Genomic DNA, 21,447 nt, shown 5'->3' with positions numbered 1-21,447 from the left:
CACGTGTTTTTTCTTTTTCTTTTTTTATACTTTCTTGGTCAAAATAGTAACAAAGGAACACGGTGACCTTTTCTTTTCTCAACTGTTTTCCTCACTGCAGGCTGCGCTGTCTGAATTAGCACCATCTAATCTCTGTGCTCAGATAAGCGATCCTTGATTCCAGGCAATTGTGCTGAAATAATTTAAAAGTCATGGAAGTTCAAAACATTTTCACATCGGTGATTGCCAACTTGTCGTCCAACACGACAACTTGTCGTCCACGAGGCTAAGGCCGCTCTGTATTTGAGTGACAGACCGCACCTCGAAGAAATGAGTGAGAAAATGTCACCAGAGTTCCTTTTTAAACTTTTTTTTGACCACTAAAGTGGAGATCAGGGGCGACCTAGTAAATTAATGTGCTGACCTGTGGAGATATTGGGTGGTTATTTATTCAGGCCAATTAGCTTTTTAATGAGTTTCCGTCCCCCTTGGTGGAGGCAGGCTAATAGAAAGGGACGCAGAGCTCAGAAGTCAGGTGTCTTTAATAAGGTTTTTACAATAACTCTCATTTCATCAGTTTTGGACTGGCTACGTGTCTGATGTCTTGCTCGAGTAACTTAAAACACTTGGCACCAGTTCTAGTGGCTGCAGTGTGTTGGCAAACAGAGTCACGCAGTGCGCAGAGGCTCGCTTTAAGTTTGGAGTGCTCGTAAAATGACACGGCAGGATTGATGTGAATCAAAGGGCATTAGGCCTGTTTATGTAGACAAGGCAAAAGGATGGAGGGAAAGTGGCCAACTGTGTAAAGACTGAAGAGCCAAAGTGCTAATAGTGGAGGAGGAGGAGTGATAGCGCCCTGCAGTAGTGTCAAACGAGAATATACTGACGGTGATCAAAAGAGAAAAGTACTCAGAGTAGTTTGAAAGGGATACAGAAGAAAGATTAGTAATTGGTATATTTGATCCAGAGAGGGCCGAGTTGAACAGTCTCTTAAAGAGAGAAGAAGTTCTGAGAGTACAGGGATGGTTGATACTGGGCGGATTAGGAGGGGCAGCAGCTGGGCGGTGTTGATATGACAGATGACTGCCTTGAAGGGTGTGAACCCAGGGAAAGGTCTATGATTGGAGGAAGGACCTGCGCACATTATGATTTCCCCCCTTCTGAGCAGATGTCTTTTTGCACATTTCTTAGCTATGAAAAATCCAGTTTTATCTTCATAAAGAGGCTTTATGGGTCAAAAATAGGCTACATTTGTTTATACCATCTGCCATATTCCATCATTCCCCCAAGGGAGTCGTCATTGATTAATATGTAACTAGAGTTCAGACATCCTTTGTGGCCCGTATTAATACGCTCAAACAGTCCTAAGAGTCTGTCTTTACTCACGGACCCTGTTTGTAGTCCAGGTATATGTGACCATGGAGAGGGCTAAATGAATATTCCCCATGGTCAACCAACTTCTGAGCATCCATAAAGACCATCTTTATTATCGTGTGTGGTTGTTTTTCCTCTTAAATTACACAACTGTTGTTTTTCCTCTTAAATTACACGATTGTTCTTATGCCTGGTTGGAAGTATGGACTCTGAAAACCATTTTTTTATCTGATCAATGCCACAAGATTCGTTTTAATAGCAAGCTTTTTCATACAGCCTCGGGTAAACCGAAAGTACAACTTGCTGTTGTGCTTCTGAAGCAGCACTATTTAGCAGATAAATACATCTGTAGTTTGTGGTTTGCAGTGAAGTAAATCTGTAGTGGTTATTTTTTGGACCATATAAACTACTATGTCATGTAATATGTTACAGTTACATCATGTAGTGTCCAAAAAGATGGTCTCTTTATGTATGAGAAATTTGTAACACACATAAAACTGGAAAATTGCGAATAGTTTCAGTGCTAGTAAGACTTTGTCTCAGAGGCCTGTTTTGGTCATGTGGCTCACGTATAACAAATAGTCAAAAAGTAGGTTTTATCGAAACCATCGAAGAAGTTGAAACATCCTTTATATAATTCTACTTAGAGACGGTTTGCCACTTTGTTAAGCCTTACACATAGACACTAGCCATTCAGAAGGGTCATGCTTGGCTAAGCACAATGCCTCATGTTAACACTCAACACAATATAGACATTAATTGTGTTACAGTAATGATGAAGACTTTGGGGGAAAACGGGTCATTGTTTGAATAGAGTTTAATATAGATATCTCACTTGCTTATGAGGTTGCTTAGCAAACAATAAGCTATGAGGGTGATAAGTGTGGGTACAATAAGAGTGATGTACTGAAGAGCAATACAGCTAAACAGCCAGGTTTCCTTTCACTTCAACTTTTTCAAATGTAAGGCTTATGAAGGTGTTGTATAGTTCTTAAATAGGACCTTTCAAGGGAGGTCTTACCAAGCTACAGTGAGTGTTTGTGGACCATGACTTCTCACCTGTGACCTTTGACCCTGTGCCGTGTGCAGCAAGGAGCAGCGCTCGCTGAAGATGTCAGTGTGGGAGCAGCGCACCACGCAGCTGCGGCGCCACCACCTGCGGGCGAGTAGCGAGGCGCTCTACAACGAGCTGGAGCCCGAGGACCGCCGCCGCCTCTCCTCCGCCCTCCAGCTGCGGCCCGACATGAAGACGCACCATGACCGCCCCCTGCTGGTCGAGCAGGGCAACGGCACAAACGGGGAAGGCAACGGTAACGGGACTGAGAAACCGCCGAGGCCGGCAGCGGAGGGAGAGGCGCAGGACGACCTGTCGCAGTCGCAGCAGGCGGCGCACCCGCACAAGCACCACCGCCACAGGGACCGCTCCGCCCACGAGAACGGCGAGGCCCAGGGGGAGGGCCGGACGGGCAGCAGGCACCACACCCACCACAGCCGCAGCCGGGAGCGGCGCGAGGGGAGGCTGGAGCACAGCCACAGCCAGGACGGGGGCCCTAACAGTGGGCACAGGCACCACCACCAGGGGGCCGGATCTCCGGAGGAGGATGGGGGTGAGAGGGCGAGGGTCGGGGACAGAGACAGGGAGCACAGGCACCACCACTCCCACAGGCAGTCAAGGGGCGAGGGCAATGGGGGCCTGTCCAACGGAGGTCGGGGGGGGGAGAGGCGCAGCCGGGCCCACAGAGACGGGGAGAGGGAGGCCAACGGGGAGCGGAGGAGGCATCAGCAGCGGGTGCTGAGAGCCCAGTCCACACTGGAGGGAGAGGAGGGCAGGGAGAATGGAGACAGTGAGCGGACCAAGGCACACAGGTGAGACTAGCTCTTGTTATTTTAGTGCTGATTTTAGCTTGGAGACGAAGGCAGTAAAAAGCAGCACTCAAAGCATGACTGGGCTATTCCATGTCAATTCAACTGATTCTTTTTTTATATATAACTTCCCCACCTCAGATCCTTTAGTTTTTTTCTGGTGGAAGATAAATCAGTATGATGGAGAAATATCAAATTTAATTTACATTTTAGGGACAGATACTCCGACACAGACGCTGACGGATCGGCCACCAGCCCCTTGCAGTCTCCCTCAGAGCTGCTGCCGGTCGTGGAGAAGCCTGAAGATGCCGACAACCTGAAGAACAACAGCCGCAGTGGCCAAACAGGCATCCACATCCCTGTGACCATCACAGCCCCTCCTGGCGAAACCACCATCATTCCCAGTCAGTATCCTCTGATGTTCCTCTAGGCTTATAGCCCCTTGTATTTTCACACTAACAGCAAACTACCCAAGTAATTTCTCCTTTAAGATCAGCAGGATGATTCAGTATATGAAAATAAAACATGTGACAGCTTCACATTAATCAGTATGTATATATGTATGTTTATACATATATATATATATATATATATATAACTGTATGTTATGTGTGCAGTGAATAACCTGGATGGGGATAGCCTCCTTCTGAACGAGGAGAAGAAAGAGCTGGAGGACGAGGAGGACGAGGAGGCGCAGGATGGGCCTAAGCAGATCCTCCCCTACAGCTCCATGTTTGTGTTCGGACAGACCAACCCGTGAGTCTCACCAGCGCAGGACAGGAGGATGAAGGGAGGGATGAATGAAGAGATGAATGGAGGGATGAATGAAGAGATGGATGGAGGGATGAATGAAGAGATGGATGAAGACATGGATGGATGGATGAATGAAGAGATGGATGGAGGGATGAATGAAGAGATGGATGAAGACATGGATGGAGGGATGAATGAAGAGATGGATGGATGGATGAATGAAGAGATGGATGGACATAGATGGATGAAGAGATAGATGGAGGGATGGATGAAGAGATAAATGGAGGGATGAATGAAGAGATGGATGGAGGGATGAATGAAGAGATGGATGAAGACATAGATGGAGGGATTAATGAAGAGATGGATGAAGAGACGGATGGGTCGGAGGATAGATTTCCGCATGAGTGAGCGGAAGGGTGGACAGACAGATAAATGGTTAAACTGACGAGTAGATGGACAGCCTGCGTATCAGTTTGTCTTTCCATCCACCCCCCTCTCCATCTGTGCAAGGATGTATAGTCGTAGGCGTGGACTGTGCTGTGATGAAGACTGATCGACTGAGAGCCTGATGGCTGATAATGCTGTTCGGGTCTTACTGTATTAACACCTTTTCTCATACTGCACTGCGTAGGTTAAGTGGTGTGAATGTCCTGTATGATTATTCATGGACATGCAGAACTCTAAGACTGGTGTGGACTGCATGTTTGTTGAGTTGAGTTTATGTAACTGTGTGTCTGGTTGTGTAAGGCGGCAGGGTAATGTTGGCTGATGTTGGTCTAACTCAGGAGGGTAATGTTGACTGATGTTGTGTAAGGCGGCAGGGTAATGTTGGCTGATGTTGTGTAAGGCAGCAGGGTAATGTTGGCTGATGTTGTGTAAGGCGGCAGGGTAATGTTGGCTGATGTTGTGTAAGGCGGCAGGGTAATGTTGGCTGATGTTGGTCTAACTCAGGAGGGTAATGTTGACTGATGTTGTGTAAGGCGGCAGGGTAATGGGCAGGTTTATGTTGGCTGATGTTGTGTAAGGCGGGAGGGTAATGTTGGTTGATGTTGTGTAAGCCGGGAGGGTAACGGGCAGGGTAATGTTGGCTGATGTTGTGTAAGGCGGGCAGGGTAATGGGCTGGGTAATGGGCAGGGTAATGTTGGCTAATGTTGTGTAACTCTGATGCCCAGGGTGAGGCGGCTGTGCCACTACGTGGTGAACCTGCGCTACTTTGAGATGTGCATCCTGCTGGTCATCACTATGAGCAGCATCGCTCTGGCTGCTGAAGATCCCGTTCAGCCTGACGCGCCGCGGAACCAAGTGAGTCCACACACACACACAGACACGCGCGCGCGCACGCAGACACACACACACACACACACACACATACACACACAAACAACCACAGTGAGAATACACACAGAACGTCTCACATAGACACACCGAACTGAGCACGCACACACATTCCCACATACACTAAGCACACACGCAGCAATGCTAATTCACACACACATGCTCACACCCCAGCACACCCATTCTGCTCATAGTGCCTGTAGGACTGTCTTCACAAATAGGGGCTCAGCAATATCGGTTTAACTGTCCTGTTAATCCTATACAACTGACTCTCTGTAAATACAGTGGTAGATATTGGCCTGTGAGCAAGGGCGTCAGCAGCATTTTGAGAGTGGGGGGGACATATTTTGGCGGGGGGTCTGGGGGTTCTCCCCCCGAACATTTTGAAAGATGTAGATGTAATTTCCCGCATTCTGGTATATTTACCATGTTTTTAGATAAAAAATGATCTCTCTCTTTCATTGTTTTTCCTTGGAGTCGGCATGGTCTGCAATCCCTGACTACTATTATGTTCTGGTAGACTGGGTAAACCCAGCCCGATCTGCAATCTTAAATAAGATTGAGCTTGGTCTGGTGATAGCCAGGATAATGTTTTGGTGTAATACACAGAGGACTGACACTGACAACTTTGGCACTTTATTCTCTATTTAATGAGAGCAAAATATTTAAAAGGAGGATTTAAAAAGTCGTTAGAAAAACTAGCATGTTAGCTAACGTTAACTCCAGATTAGCTCACAGTTGTTAAAAAATAAACCACCTTCATTTTTTTTGTAGCTACTTGAAAAAAACATCCTGGTCATCCCTTTCTGCCTGAAACAGACGCCTAGGTTTGAACACGGCCAAAAGCACAACATATTTCAGTCGCAGAATAAAAAATCAACAAATGCTGTTCCACTAATGGGTAAATAAAGTATGGTATTGCCTAGTGCTAGTTGTAGGTAAATAGCTTGCTTATGTAGCTATAATCATAATGTTTGCAGAAGGATCTTTGTGACTTAATGCTATTATAGCCAGAGAATGTCTCATAAGGGTGCGTTGGCCACTAAAGGGAAAACTTGGGCAACTCTGACTTACTTTCCTCTTCCTCGAAAAAAACCTCCTTCCATCTCGTCTGTGCAACAGCTAGCGCAACGCTTCAATCAAAGAATATGGGAGTTGAATCTGGTGCGTGATGTGTAGGAAACCAGGAAAACGCGGAGTGGATTTCTATTGCTATGGGTATTCCCGCTACTGATAAAGTGGAACGGATTTGATTGTGAAGCAATGGAAAGAACGCTGGACTAGTAGACCAGTCGTGCACTAATATTTTAATGTCAAATGTGGGGGGGTCCAAACGACTTTTTTTTTTAAAGTGAGGGGGACGTGACCCCCCCAAGTTATATTGTGGCGACGCCCATGCCTGTGAGTGTGTCGGGCGGCTGTTCCGCCCTCTGGTTAAGCAGCCTCTCCGTGGGCAGTGGCGCTTCCGGCTGCTGAGGCTCCGTCTGCAGGGTGATTGGTGGTCCGGGCTGTCGAGTTAGGCCATGGGAAAAGCACCCGAGCCTGGGCTTGACGACCCCGCAGCCCCCCTCAGCTGGAGCCATTTATTTGATTTCATCAGCAGCAGCTTGGCTGCAAGCCTGGATGCCCCCGCTTAGTGTGTGAAGCATCTCCTCAGCACTTATATACGCACTGAACCTTCATCAGGCCACAGTCCATCAACACACACACACACACACAGACACACACACACAGACACACACACACACACACACACACACACACGGACACATGCATTGCTTACAGAGACACACACATGCAGAAACACACACACACATGCACACGCCCACACACACACGCGCACACACACACACGGACACAGGCATTGCTTACAGAGACACACACATGCAGAAACACACACACACACATGCACACGCCCACACACAGGCACACACACTCAAGTATGACAGATACACATGCACAGGCAAATAAATACACACACACACAGCCTCTGGATCCTCCAGTATGTTCTCTTTCCGGCTCACTGCCTCATTCATTAGGATTGACTGGTCCGTCAGAGTGATTTGGACGGACACAACTTGATAGCTATCTAGTCCTGTGAGTGAAAAATGTGGCTGATGATGAAGTGTTTCTTCAAAGAAATGTGTAGAGGCTTTTTCATGGCAGACAAGACTGTGACTCAGCCGTAGCCAGTGCTGCATCATATCCAACTCTGGCACTCAATGGAGTCTGCTTGGAATGGAGAGCGTATTTCTGCATCTTGAGGACCACTGATGACTTCTGTCTCCAGAAAATTGGTCCCATCACTGAGCAAATTGCCCAACATTTAAATGTGGATGTGGCTTATTAGCTAATTGGATTGATTGAATTTCCTGTTGTCACTCTTGGATTTTCACAATTGATTATCAGAATTCTGATGTGATTTCTGCTTTTAGATCAATTGTAAAAGATGAAAATGATAACTGATGACCAAATTAAGTAATTAAAATACTGACAAACCATTTGTTCTATGTCAATAATACTGCACTTTCTCTCTCTCTCTCTCTCTCTCTCTCTCTCTCTCACTCTCACTCTCTATCAGGTTTTGAAATACTTAGATTACGTCTTCACTGGCGTGTTCACTTTTGAGATGGTGATCAAGGTAAGCAGCGGTTGCCCGGGTGACTGCAATGTTGGATGGGATTAGCTCGTGCCAGTTTGATTGTCTCGCTGTGGGCTTGGGTCTAAAAGGGAGGTTAAAAATACCAGGGGAAAAATACCAGTCTGACTCAGACTTTCAACAAGGAAAATGCATTAAAATGGCTACCTGTCAGTCTATTCTGTTGATTTGCATTTATTTTGACGGGACCGACATCTATAAAGTTCAACCGTACTCCTTTTAAATGTCAGTGCTCTGTTATTTTCTATACGATAATGTATACATGGATAATGTACATGCGCACCATTTTATCATTTGTGTACCACTTTTAGCACATACATAAAAAGAAAATGTATGCTTAAAATGTATTGTGATGATGCAAAAAAATAATAATACCTCATACCTGATGTTACCATTATCATCTCACTCTCTTCTCTTTCTTCGTTCTTCCATGTCTCATTTCTGTCGTCTACCCTCTTTGTTCCCCTTCTCTCTCTCACTCCCTCTCTATCTCTCTCTCTCTCTACCCTCATTGTTCCCCTTCTCTCTCTCACTCCCTCTCTCTCTCTCTCTCTCCCTCTCTGTTCCCCTTCTCTCTCTCACTCCCTCTCTCTCTCTACCCTCTCTGTCCCCCCCCCTCTCTCTCTACCCTCTCTGTTCCCTTTCACTCTCTTACTCCCTCTTTCTCTCCCTCTCTCTCTCTCACTCCCTCTCTCTCTCTCTACCCTCTCTGTTCCCCTTCTCTCCAGATGATTGACCTAGGGCTCTTGCTTCACCCCGGCTCGTACTTCCGTGACCTCTGGAACATTCTAGACTTCATCGTGGTCAGTGGCGCTCTGGTGGCCTTCGCCTTCTCGTAAGTTGGCCGCTCCCGATTACCTTATGGAGATGATCCTGAAACCTCCTCTGGCAGACTGATCACTCCGGCATCCACCCGTTCCCCACCTGTCACATTCAATCCATCTGGTGGCTTTAGATGAGATGAGGGCGCTGCTAATGAATTATGAGTGTCTATCAGATGTGCTCTATTGCTGGCTAAATGCTCTGGAAAAGCAACATTCCATGACTAAATTGCAAGATAAAGTGCCGTTAACGAGTGGCTCTATAGAGACCAGCGAGCGGCTGTTATTTTGTTGGTTGGATTCCTCCCAGTTTTGTGAGAGGCTTTAGGCCATCATGTATGCCTCTAGTATTACCTAGTCTCTCTCTCTCTCTCTCTCCTCCCCTTTTCGTCTAGGCTCCACAGGTTAGCTGTCACCTCACTGTCAGGAAAAGAAAATCTGAGTCGTTTATTTAAATAAGTTTGAAAGGCTTTCCCCAGCTGACACACACACACACACATTCAAACTCTTACCTAATCCCCCCACCCCCAACACACACACACACACACAAAGCTCATAACACTCTGCTTTAAACTGGGAGAAAGCGTTAATGTTTTGAGTGCGAGAGCTCCATATGTGTGATGTATAGCTGTCTGTTCATGCTGGTGAGTCACACTGCTGTAGAGAGTCTCCCTGTCCTTGCCTGCATCACTGGATAACGCTTCACAGAAATACACATGCTTTCCGTTTTACCTGGAGAGATACCAGCCCCTCAAGTGCTTAATAACTGCATGTAACACGCAGTATGTGGTTTTAACTGAGAAAGCTGTGCATTATCCCAATGGAGCAAGCTTTATGACTATAGCAGCAGCCCTTGTCTTTTCACTATCAACTTTAGATCGAACCATACGTATATAACTAACTATGTATATATAACTATACAAGATGTATTTTATATCTTATTTTGAATAGGTGTTTAGAATTGCCTTGAGTTCTCATTGTGTACAGGGTTGGCACATCACACATTCTGCATTACCTCCATATTTCCTTATTCTTTAGTAGTCATTAAAATATAACTCGACATTCATAATATTCACGAGTGGTAGACAAAAAAAATGATTCTATACTTTGTGGTTCAGTGTATAAATACTATAATTGTGCATTTGTAATGTCATCTTTCTCTTTCTCTTATTTCCTTCTTGTATTTAAATGGTTGTCATTTTTTGCTTACGTACTTGTAGTTTTCTGTGCATTTTACTTGTTCTTTGTCTGAGTTCTCTCTTTCCCCCTGTCTTTCTTTCTCTTTCTGTCCCTCTTTTTTCCCACTTCCTCTCTCTGGTGGCTTGGATGCTTTCAGGAGCTTGATGGGGTAATGCTTTTGTGATTTGCCTGCCCTCCTGTTTGCCTCTGTGTCTTGTCTGCTCTCGGCCTGTCTGCCTCTTTCTCTCTCTCTCTCTGTTTACAAAGTACAAGTACACTTGTCTCTCGGCCTGTCTGCCTCTCCCCCAACCATCTTTCATCCTCTCTCTCTCTCTCTCTCTCTCTCGCTCCACATCTGATTCCCTGGAGTCTGATAAACACATCAGCATCGACATCCCAAAACTGTTAAGCGAAGCAGCGGTCCAGCTTTTCACCTGGCTGTCTTCTGCATTCCTCTGGAAGCTCTCCCTCATACTCTTACTCTTTCATCCCTCCTGCTCTCTCTAAGTTCACTCCTCCTCCTCAGCTTCTTCCTCCTGCTCTCTCTAAGTTCACTCCTCTTCCTCATTTTCTTCCTCCTGCTCTCTCTAAGTTCACTCCTCTCCCTCATCCTCTTCCTCCTGCTCATTCTAAGTTCACTCCTCTCCCTCATCCTCTTCCTCCTGCTCATTCTAAGTTCACTCTACCCCTCTCATCTGCCCCCACTGTGAAGTCGTTGTCAGTATGATGAGGGCTGCTTGAGACTCTCAGGGGAGTGCTTGATTGACGTTTTATTAAAGGGGGTGAGGTGGGCAGTGTGTGTGTGTGTGTGTGTTGGGTGTGGAGTGAGGGAGGGATTTGTCGAATGTTGCCGTGCACCGCGATGCTCATTAGCATTTCAAAACAGCGCCAGGGCATCTAGCTCTGACTCAGACGCCAGATCAACCAGCACGAAATGAAAGGGAGAAAGGGAAGAGAAGAATCTAAAATAATGAAATAAAAGAGAATGAAAGGTCACCAGAGTGTAGCGAGGAACGGTTTCTCAAGAGGAGGTAACTCCTTCTCCACAGTCACTGTTGCAGTTGCTCAGATTAAAGTTAGAAGGGTTCATCGGTGTCTCTCATGCCTGAAGTGTCTAGATGTGTGCGAGCTCTTTCACAAAGCCACCACACTTTTAACTTATGGGTTAGAGTTAGCTGAATGGTAACATGCTTAATCTCTCAGGGACATCATAATTCCCAGTGATCTTCACTACACCTTACATTATATACCCTCCTCTGAGTGTGTGTGTGTGTGTGTGTGTGTGTGTGCGTACATGTTTGTGTGTGTGTGTATTTGTGTTGGTGTTTTTCTATGCTTTTGTGGTTCTTCTGTATGTAAACCTCTGGCCCTGTGTAAATCTCCACTTCACAGTTTTTATTCTGCTAATTAATTCTGTTTAAGTTTGTATACTTTAATTATTAGTAGGATAAAGATTAATTTATTATTTGCAGGACGTATCACTTTCTGTGTTGCATTATGCTTCTTCATCTTTTGTGTTGTTGGTGTTGTTCTGTTAGCGTCAGAAGAGTTTGGTTTCCAGTTGTTCACTGTGCTTTTCTTGTTCTATTTGTGAAAGTTGATGGGATTCTTTTCATTTTCTGTGCATTGCCTCTCTTCTCTGCTTTTTTCTGTCTGTGTAACAGACATAATATTTCCTGTGCTTATCTCTTTATGTATGCGCCGTTCGTGTGTGCTGTCTGTCTGTCTGTCTGTCTGTCTGTCTATCTGTGTGTGTGTGTGTGTGTGTGTGTGTGTGTGTGTGTGTGTGTGTGTGTTTGTGTACTTGTACATGCATGCATTTATCGACGCTTATCTTCATCAGATCGCAGCAAAGCGTGACCAGGTGGGGACTGCCTTTATCTCTGACATTAAGCCCTCTCCTCTCCTCTCCTCTCTTCTGCCCTCTCTTATCCCCCTCTTCCATCTCACTCAAAACCCCCCATGGAGACTTTTTTCCCCTCTGCGCCCCCCCCCCCCCCCTTTAGAGCACCAGCCTCTGCCCCTTTCAGAGGCGGACAGACGTTCAGTGCTGTTCTGTCCTGATAGCTTTCAGAGGTTCACCCCTGTCTTAAGAAGGAAATAAAGAAAATCACTCAGTCGTCCTGCTGCTCAAAGGTCTGAGATCTCCCAACAGCAGCATTGTTTTTGGACTTGAACCACAGTCAGGTCCTCTCCAAAGAAAGAGGTGGCCATCAGGATCCTATGTGAAGGGCAAGATAGAAGCAAGGATACTGTAGGGAACCTTAAAGCTATATCCATGTGAAACCTCACCAGAATATTTTTTTCTCAATTTAGCCATTTAGAGAAAAAGGTCGAGTGCTCCATAGAGAAGCTGAAAGAAACATGGACGTTATTGCATCTGTTAATACATAATCCGTAAATGCCTTTTGTGCTTTTTTAGCTTTTGACATATTTTGAAGGCCAGAACTCGGAACAAGAGTGAGACTTTTGCAAGAAGTGCATTGCCGAGCTTCTTTGAGCTCTTGTGTTGCCGTGGGTGATGATGACAGACGGTGGAGGCTGCTCTGAGTGGCCCCCTCCGGGGCGCAGATGAGGAAGAGATGAAGCCTCCCGCCTGTAAACAGGAAGTGTTTATGAGGGTGATCATAAATGTGACCGCAGAAGACCTCTGCCCAGCCCACAGCCCACAGCCCACAGACTCAGATGTCTAATGAAAGTGCTCAGTGATCACAGGGCAACATCTTCCCCAATCTTGTATAAACATCTTTCCTTTTACTATGGAAGGATGAAAATCTATATTAGCTTACATTTGAACCATCGTACACTATTTATATTATATTTAACTTCGGTTTACGCATCTTCACATATTTCATACTTAAAGTTGGGGCTAAGATTATATTTCATACAAAGGTACTTTTAAATAGTGCTCTCTATTATTAAAATGTAATTAGTTTATAAAACATCACAATTTCAGTAAAAGCCAAAAAGAGAGAGATCTCGTCCTTTAGCATCAATGCTAACTTTTTACCTTTTGAGCCAATATGCAGTGGTGCTTCTGAAAGCTATTGAAGATATCATATCAAAGGTTGTGGGGACCCCTGTCTCCCACCATGCTTCTCCCCATCATCTTACCCCGTAGCTGAGCCTCAGGTCACCCTAGGTCAGAATGCTAGCATGCTAGCTGGGGCTCATCAGTAGGTTTGAGAATGGGTATGTGTGCATGCCGGTGTGTTAGCGTGTGTTAGCGCGTGTTAGCGCTAGAAAGGTCCTCCCTCTGCTCCAGTGGGGGAAAGCAAGCAAGAAAAAGTGATAATGCAAAAACAATCAGAACACACTCTGATCCTTGTGCAGATTTGGTGTTTTTGTAATGTCAGACAAGATGACAGTTGAACAGAAGTTATTAGGGTGAACAGAAACATCAGGTCTTTCTTTCTCACAGGTACACACACACATACACACACACACACCCACGCACGATGGCATACACAGTCATATTTATGTCATACATATCTATACACAGACACGCAATCACATTCATAGAGTAGCACACACAGGAATACAAATTCACAAAATGACGCACATGCACACGCACACACACACACACACACACACACACACACACACACACACACACACAAATCCTACAGTGCCTCTCTGGGTGGGTGGATAGATGGAGTGGGAGGAAAGGAGCAGAGAGGAGAGATGTAGAGTCTCTCTACTCTGTCACACGCCCCAGTGGCTGTCAGCATATTCTCTATCCCCTCTCCATCAGACACACACACACACACACACACACACACACAGAAATATATGCTGGAATTTTACATTATTTAATCTACTGTCAGTGAAAGTCCAGGTCATATAACTGCGCCTGTAATCCATGTCATCTCAGTCTGAAGGATGACATCGTGTCAGATGTTTGCTTTCTTGTTGCCGTGAAGCTATGAGTTGTTAGAGTGGCATTGTAGTCTTTGTGTAGCACCGAAACTTCTTGTGTCTGTCAGCATCCCTAGAATGAGTTGGGGCTTTGTTTTCCCTGACTGGTCTTTGTATCATCTGTGTGTGTGTGTGTGGAGACTGAAGCTTCGTTAGTGTTCAAACCAGCAGTGGTTTTCACAAAGAAGTTTAACCTCCCCTTGCCAATCTCCCTATCCCCTTGTATCCTGGGTTGTTTCTTTGTGGCTTTCCGAGTCTTGACATCATTTGTTATTCTACAGAGTCGTAACATGAGCTCTGAATCCGGTGCTATGGTAGGTATGGTTCTGTAGAATAACCACATTCACTCGCATGAACTATACTAACCAAAGAACAGGCCAGTCTGCTCATGTATGCAAGTTACATGATGGCCTGAAAACCTGGGGTGAATGATGATAGTGGGTTCTTCTCACACTTCTCGTGAGCATTTGACTGTGTGTGTGTGTGTGTGTGTGTGTGTGTGTGTGTGTGTGTGTGTGTGTGTGTGTGTGTGTGTGTGTGTGTGTGTGTGTGTGTCTAAGAGAGAGAATGTGTGTGTGTGCGCATATGTTAGTCCACTAGTTTCTAATGCCATCTTTCTCAAAGCAGAGGGAAAGGGAAGGACATTAACACCATCAAGTCCCTGAGAGTTCTGCGTGTGCTGCGACCACTGAAGACCATTAAACGTTTGCCCAAACTCAAGGTACACACACATACACACACACACACACACACACAAACACACACACACACACACACACACACACACACAAACACACACACACACACAGGGTTTCTTACTTGCCTATGGATATCCCCAGATCAGCGTTGTGACAGAGGCTGAGGTGGCTGAGGATATCTACAGTTAGGTGGACGCCCTTCACTGCCAGACCCTTTTCATGTTTATTTTTATCATTCTGTTTCAAATAGTGTTCCAGTTGAAAAAAAGTCAAAGGCCACTTCAAGGCCATTAGAAGAATGAAATAGACATTATTCTTGTTTCTGGCATGGGCAACTCTACTCTACACCCCTCTCATACAACTCTTTCAGTACCACGCCTCACTCCTTCAATTCACTCTGAACTCTCTCGTACACACACACACACATACACACACACACACAAACACACACATTCCTCACACTGCTTCAGCATGTGTGGTAGTTACTTCCTGACAGCTGTGGCAAATCCAATCAGCCAGAGTGAAAAAGCCATTCCACCTCTACCAGCGCTCCGGTAGGGCCGCGCCACAGTCCGTCATGCCACCACCTCCAGTGCCACCCGTCACAGAGAGGCACAAACTGAGTAACGAGGAAATGCAAATCCCCACCGCATATGTCTCTTACACTTAGTGTCATCATTCGTCTTTCCCAGATCAGACAGACACGAACAATCAAACGATGATTGCTCAGGCCAAGGTAATGGAGTGACAGAGTGCATGTGTGTGTGTATGGGGGGAGGGGTAGAGTGGGTTGAGGAAGAGTTTTAGACAGAAGGTGATTAAGAGTGATCATTAAGGTTGTTGGGGGAGAAGAGAGACAGAGAGGAGGAGGAGGAGAAAGAGAAACTCCGTCATCTTTGATCACGGGGACTGTGACTGCCAGGGATGACGCTGAGGATACACACACACACAAACACACACACACACACACACACACACACACACACACAAACACACACAAACACACACACACTCAGAGAGGATGAACAAATATGACTGCGCCTCTGGCTGATTTGTGTTCAGTGATCAAATTACACACATGGCCTCACAAACAAATCCACCTTTTGTCGACATAGTGTGTTTCTGCGTGTGTATGCTTATTGCATTATGCATTTAATTAGAGAAAAAGTCATCATCTTTGCTTTGTGACACTGATGGGAAACATGAACAGCTCCATGAACCGTTTGCTTATGCTTACTGTGTATTCTAAGACTTTGATTGATCGGTTTGTATCTGAATGTTCATATTTCATGTTAAATGTGTGTGTGTGTGTGTGTGTGTGTGTGTTTGTGTGTGTGTACAATGTACATGTATGAGAGAGTGTGTCTGTCTGTGTGAACATGCCATTTTGAGTGCTTCGTATGTTTATGTTTGTGTGTGTGTGTGTGTGTGTGTGTGTGTGTGTGTGTGTGTGTTTCCCAGGCTGTGTTTGACTGCGTGGTCAACTCTCTGAAAAACGTGCTGAACATCCTTATAGTCTACATCCTCTTCATGTTCATCTTCGCCGTCATCGCTGTGCAGCTCTTCAAGGGCAAGTTCTTCTACTGCACTGATGAGTCCAAGACCCTGGAGAAGGACTGCAGGTACAACACATATGCACACACTGAACACATATGCACACACTGGACACATATGCACACACTGATCACATATGCACACACTGATCACATATGCACACGCTGAACACATATGCACACGCTGAACACATATGCACACACTGATCACATATGCACACGCTGAACACATATGCACAGACTGAACATATATGCACACACTGATCACATATGCACACACTGATCACATATGCACACGCTGAACACATATGCACACGCTGAACACATATGCACAGACTGAACATATATGCACACACTGATCACATATACACACACTGATCACATATGCACACGCTGAACACATATACACACACTGATCACATATGCACACACTGAACACATATGCACACACTGAACACATATGCACACACTGATGATACATACACACATATGCATACACACATATGCACACGCTGAACACATACATACACACTGATCACATAGATACACACACATGCATACACACATACCCCCATAACTGAACATTTGCATATGCCAAACCACAAGACGCACCCCACATCTGATCAGCTGTGTGTTTGTTCAGGGGCAAGTTTCTGGAATATAACGACCGGGACAAGGTGGAAGCCAAGGACCGGGAGTGGAGGAAGTACGACTTTCACTATGACAACGTTCTCTGGGCCTTCCTCACGCTCTTCACCGTGTCCACTGGAGAGGGATGGCCATTGTGAGTCTGACACACACACACACATACACAAACTCTCTCTCTCACACACACACAGAGAGAGAAAAGAGAGAAAGAGAGAGAGAGAGAGAGAGAGAGAGAGAGAGAGAGCGAGAGAGAAAGACCTCCATTGGCTAACCATGGAATCAGGGCAGTGAAATTTAGTTGTTTTGGCGTTTGCTTGGTGGCGTGTGTCTTTGGTGTCACTGTCTGTTGTCTGGATGCTCTGGATGAACCAAACACCGGGACACACGTTCTGCTCCAGATGGCATCCAGTCAGCGAGAGCAGGAGAGCACAAGAGAAAGAGGCATCAATGAAAGAGGTCATCTGAAGAGGAGAATGCCCTCTGGACATGTTCTTTTCATAACCTCCCCATCCTCCACCTCATCTTCATACACACATGTAGCACACCCTCACACACAGCCTTTATAAACACATGCATGCGCACACACACACACGCACGCGCACACACACACACACACACACACACACACACACATACAGTATACACTATGCACGCACACACACACACACAAACACGCATCTCTATGAAATGAAATGGCGCCTGTGGCAAGCACTGAAATTGCCCCCCTGTCCAAGCATTTGACACCCATCTTTACGAGAACTTTACCATAATATCAGCTAAAAAATACAGGACCCAAATATGGCCATGATGCGCTAATGAGGGCTGACAAGTACGGGACGTACATGGCTCACACTCCCTACGGAAGAGCATCATTGGCAGGAGTGTTGCCAGGAGCTGAAAACATTCGAGGCTTTGCTCTGACCTGAGGGGAGGTCATAAAACACTAAGGCATGTGTCAATGATTTCTCAAGGCTATGTGAAGAACCTTCGGACAGTGTTCTATTTGACTGACATGGTGAAAAGTCCTCAAATTGAAACATTGGATATTAAAATACATAATAAATGTGATTGGATTTCAGGTATATATATATATATATAATTTGTCTGCTAATTCATTATGTCAATGACAATCTCATTCACAGAAATATTATTACGGTAAATTGGATGATGACATGATGAGGCCTCTTCATTTCTCTCCTCCTCTTCCTCAGGGTCCTGAAGCACTCAGTAGATGCCACAGATGAGGACCTGGGCCCCAGTCCCGGCTTCCGAATGGAGATGTCCATCTTCTATGTGGTCTACTTCGTGGTGTTCCCCTTCTTCTTTGTCAACATCTTCGTGGCTTTGATCATCATCACCTTCCAGGAGCAAGGAGACAAGGCCATGTCCGACTGTAGTCTGGAGAAGAATGAGGTAGTGGACCAAACCACACCTTCCACACACGCCTAGTCCACAAACACACACACACACTTAGTCCACAAACACACACGTGCTTAGTCCACATACACACACACACACATGCACTAAGTCGACAAACACACATACACACACACACGCACACATATTTAGTCCACAAACACACATACACACACACACACAAAGTACACACCTCAATGGATTCCAAATGTGACATCTTAATCAGTAGGCAGTATCTGATCAGCACAATGAAGTGGCAGCCAGGTGTTACACACTCACTTCATCTCATTTACACTCCCAGTGTTACACACTCACTTCATCTCATTTACACTCCCAGTGCTATACACTCACTTCATCTCATTTACACTCCCAGTGCTACACACTCACTTCATCTCATTTACACTCCCAGTGCTATACACTCACTTCATCTCATTTACACTCCCAGTGTTACACACTCACTTCATCTCATTTACACTCCCAGTGCTACACACTCACTTCATCTCATTTACACTCCCAGTGTTACACACTCACTTCATCTCATTTACACTCCCAGTGCTACACACTCACTTCATCTCATTTACACTCCCAGTGTTACACACTCACTTCATCTCATTTACACTCCCAGTGCTACACTCACTTCATCTCATTTACACTCCCAGTGTTACACACTCACTTCATCTCATTTACACTCCCAGTGTTACACACTCACTTCATCTCATTTACACTCCCAGTGCTATACACTCACTTCATCTCATTTACACTCCCAGCGCAGCATCACCACTCATTTGAGCTGTAATGAAAATGGGGGAAACCAGAATGTCTATATGAATGTTAGTAAGCTTTTATTTCTGTTGTGTTTTATGTATGGACCACAGGACCGCTGTGGTGTGTGTGTGTGTGTGCGTGTGTGTTTGTGTGTGTGTGTGTGTGAGTGTGTCTGTGTGTGGGTGTGAGTGTCTGTGTGTGGGTGTGGGTGTGTGTGTGTGCGTGTCTGTGTGTGTGCGTGTGTGTGTGTACGTGTGTGTGTGTGTGTGTGCATGTGTGAGCGTGTCTGTGTGTGTGTGTCTGTGTGTGTACTGTGTCTGTACTGTGTGTGCGTGTCTGTGTGGGTGTGTGTGTCTGTGTGTGTGTGTGTGTGTGTGTGTGTGTGTGTGTGTGTGTGTGTGTGTGTGTGTGTGTGACACTTGTATTCGGGGATATGGAAGACAGTGATCTCCACTGGGATTCCCCTCACCTGTCAGAGTCAGGCTAGTGCACCTGTCTACACCAATTTTGCTGATCTTTGCACATACACAGACACATACACACACACACACACACACACACACACACACACACACACACACACACACACACACACACAAAACCTGAGTCACTCACACACTCCACACCCCACTAAACAAAACCTCAGGAGAAAGAATAAGCCCAGTCAACCATATGTGCTGCACGCTGTCCGTCTCTCTTTTCCACAACCTCTCTCACTCACTCCATTCAAATATCTCTACAAGACTCTGCGTCCCTGTCTATTTCTCAGACCGCTATGAGAATTAGTTTGTTTAATGTGTGTGTGATCTCTGATCCTCAGATTGGCTTCATTTCTAGTAAATTAGTTACCCAGTGGTGCTCATTTGACGTGATAAAATCTGCCCGGAAGGAATAGCACGAATGGCCTCACAACCACTCTGACAATATTTAGAAAAGAATCAAGTGCTTTTTTACAAATAATTGTTATGCCTTGTTCCCTCTATCTTTGTCTCTGTCTCTATTTCTTTCTTGATCCCCTCTCTTGTTTTCCCTCCCTCTCTCTTGTCTACAGCGGGCGTGTATAGACTTTGCCATCCACGCTAAACCGCTAACGCGCTACATGCCCCAGAATAAGCAGTCGTACCAGTACAAGCTGTGGAAGTTTGTGGTGTCCAGCCCTTTCGAGTACTCCATCATGACCCTGATCGCCCTAAACACCATTGTGCTGATGATGAAGGTAAATGTTGACTGGGCTGCCTACCTCACTGTTTAATTATCCGTCGCAGAGCCACTACGTGCAGCATTGCACTGTGCAAAAGCATGGGACTGCTGTATAATAGCACAACGAGCTTAGTCCTTCAAAGCTGCTCTCCATTTCAATTCCCATAGCTTACTAAACCAAAGGCATCTCATGGGGTTTAATGCTCCATGTCAGGTATATTTCAGAGCGTTTACTGGCCAGTTAAGGACATGGTCAATTGATAACAAGGTAGAGCATGTTGTATCAATATTTGATACATTCATACGTGTACGTATATTGTGGTTATGATGTGTTTCTGAATAAGACATGTAGTGTGTGTGTTCCTATGAGTGGAGGCATGATAGGACGATCAGTGTTACTTGGGCTGATCAATCACACCAAGCCTCTGGTGGGGGGGGGGGGGGGGGGGTCAGACACCCCTTTCAACTTAATCAATTAGTGGCAGCAGGAGGAAGAGAGTGGAGCAGTGAACCTGTGTTGAAATGCCATTTGCCATAACAGATCATTTGACTTCATACAGTGAGTCTGAATTATTCACGAGGCTAATGAACAAGGGAAGTAAATACGTGGTATTATTCATGGTACATTTGTGTGGTGGTGTTTTATTTAATCTTTTTTCATCTTTGTGTCAAACTTAAAACAGATTTCTGCTAAAGATTATTTTGTGTGTTTAGTGTACTATTTAGTATTTACTAAAGGATGTTGAATCCGGTCTTGTTACCATGATCACAAACAACCACTCTCTCACACTTCAGCGTCATCTGCAGACCTTCTCCTTTAGAATATTTTCGTCTTTTTTTCATTACATTTTTTTTCGGACTATGCCCGATAATTGGACTTTCTAAACGCACTTTTCCCCAAACAGACTGTGTCAATGGAACTCAAGAGGGTGGAAAACTGAGAGTGTTGTTTGGTGCCTTGTCTTGCAGTTCCATGATGCCCCGAAGCCGTACGAGGACATGCTGAAGTACCTGAACATCATCTTCACTGCACTCTTCACTCTTGAGTGCATCATCAAGATGGTCGCCTTCGGGCCACTGGTGAGCCTGACATGCATATAATTCCACACGGCACCTCACCACGGCACCTCAGAGGATGACATCGGATGAGAACTTAAGAAAATATTTGCCAGTATTTATACAACAGTTACTGTGCATCCGGTCGAACGATTTATTAATTTTAAATTAAATGAATTAATTTATCTGCATTTCATATAATTCAGCCGTTGAATTGTAGGATGTCAACATT

The 21,447-nt window shown here is 45.3% G+C and overlaps 1 protein-coding gene across 1 annotated transcript in view; it reads left to right on the top strand.

Annotated features, from left to right (window-relative positions):
• The window catches only part of cacna1bb (calcium channel, voltage-dependent, N type, alpha 1B subunit, b), a 144,786-nt gene that overhangs the window by 92,160 nt on the left and 31,179 nt on the right, over nt 1-21,447 (top strand). The window contains exons 20-31 of the mRNA XM_042709342.1: nt 2,443-3,219; nt 3,430-3,620; nt 3,834-3,972; nt 5,140-5,269; nt 7,884-7,943; nt 8,690-8,796; nt 14,504-14,600; nt 16,039-16,199; nt 16,774-16,914; nt 17,990-18,191; nt 20,011-20,175; nt 21,129-21,239. Of these exons, the coding sequence (XP_042565276.1) occupies nt 2,443-3,219; nt 3,430-3,620; nt 3,834-3,972; nt 5,140-5,269; nt 7,884-7,943; nt 8,690-8,796; nt 14,504-14,600; nt 16,039-16,199; nt 16,774-16,914; nt 17,990-18,191; nt 20,011-20,175; nt 21,129-21,239 (2,281 nt within the window). The remainder of the gene's footprint in view (nt 1-2,442; nt 3,220-3,429; nt 3,621-3,833; nt 3,973-5,139; nt 5,270-7,883; nt 7,944-8,689; nt 8,797-14,503; nt 14,601-16,038; nt 16,200-16,773; nt 16,915-17,989; nt 18,192-20,010; nt 20,176-21,128; nt 21,240-21,447) is intronic.

Source organism: Clupea harengus, chromosome 12, assembly GCF_900700415.2.
Source record: "Clupea harengus chromosome 12, Ch_v2.0.2, whole genome shotgun sequence".
Taxonomy (NCBI): Eukaryota; Metazoa; Chordata; class Actinopteri; order Clupeiformes; family Clupeidae; genus Clupea; species Clupea harengus.
This window is presented reverse-complemented; position numbering and strand designations above follow the sequence as displayed.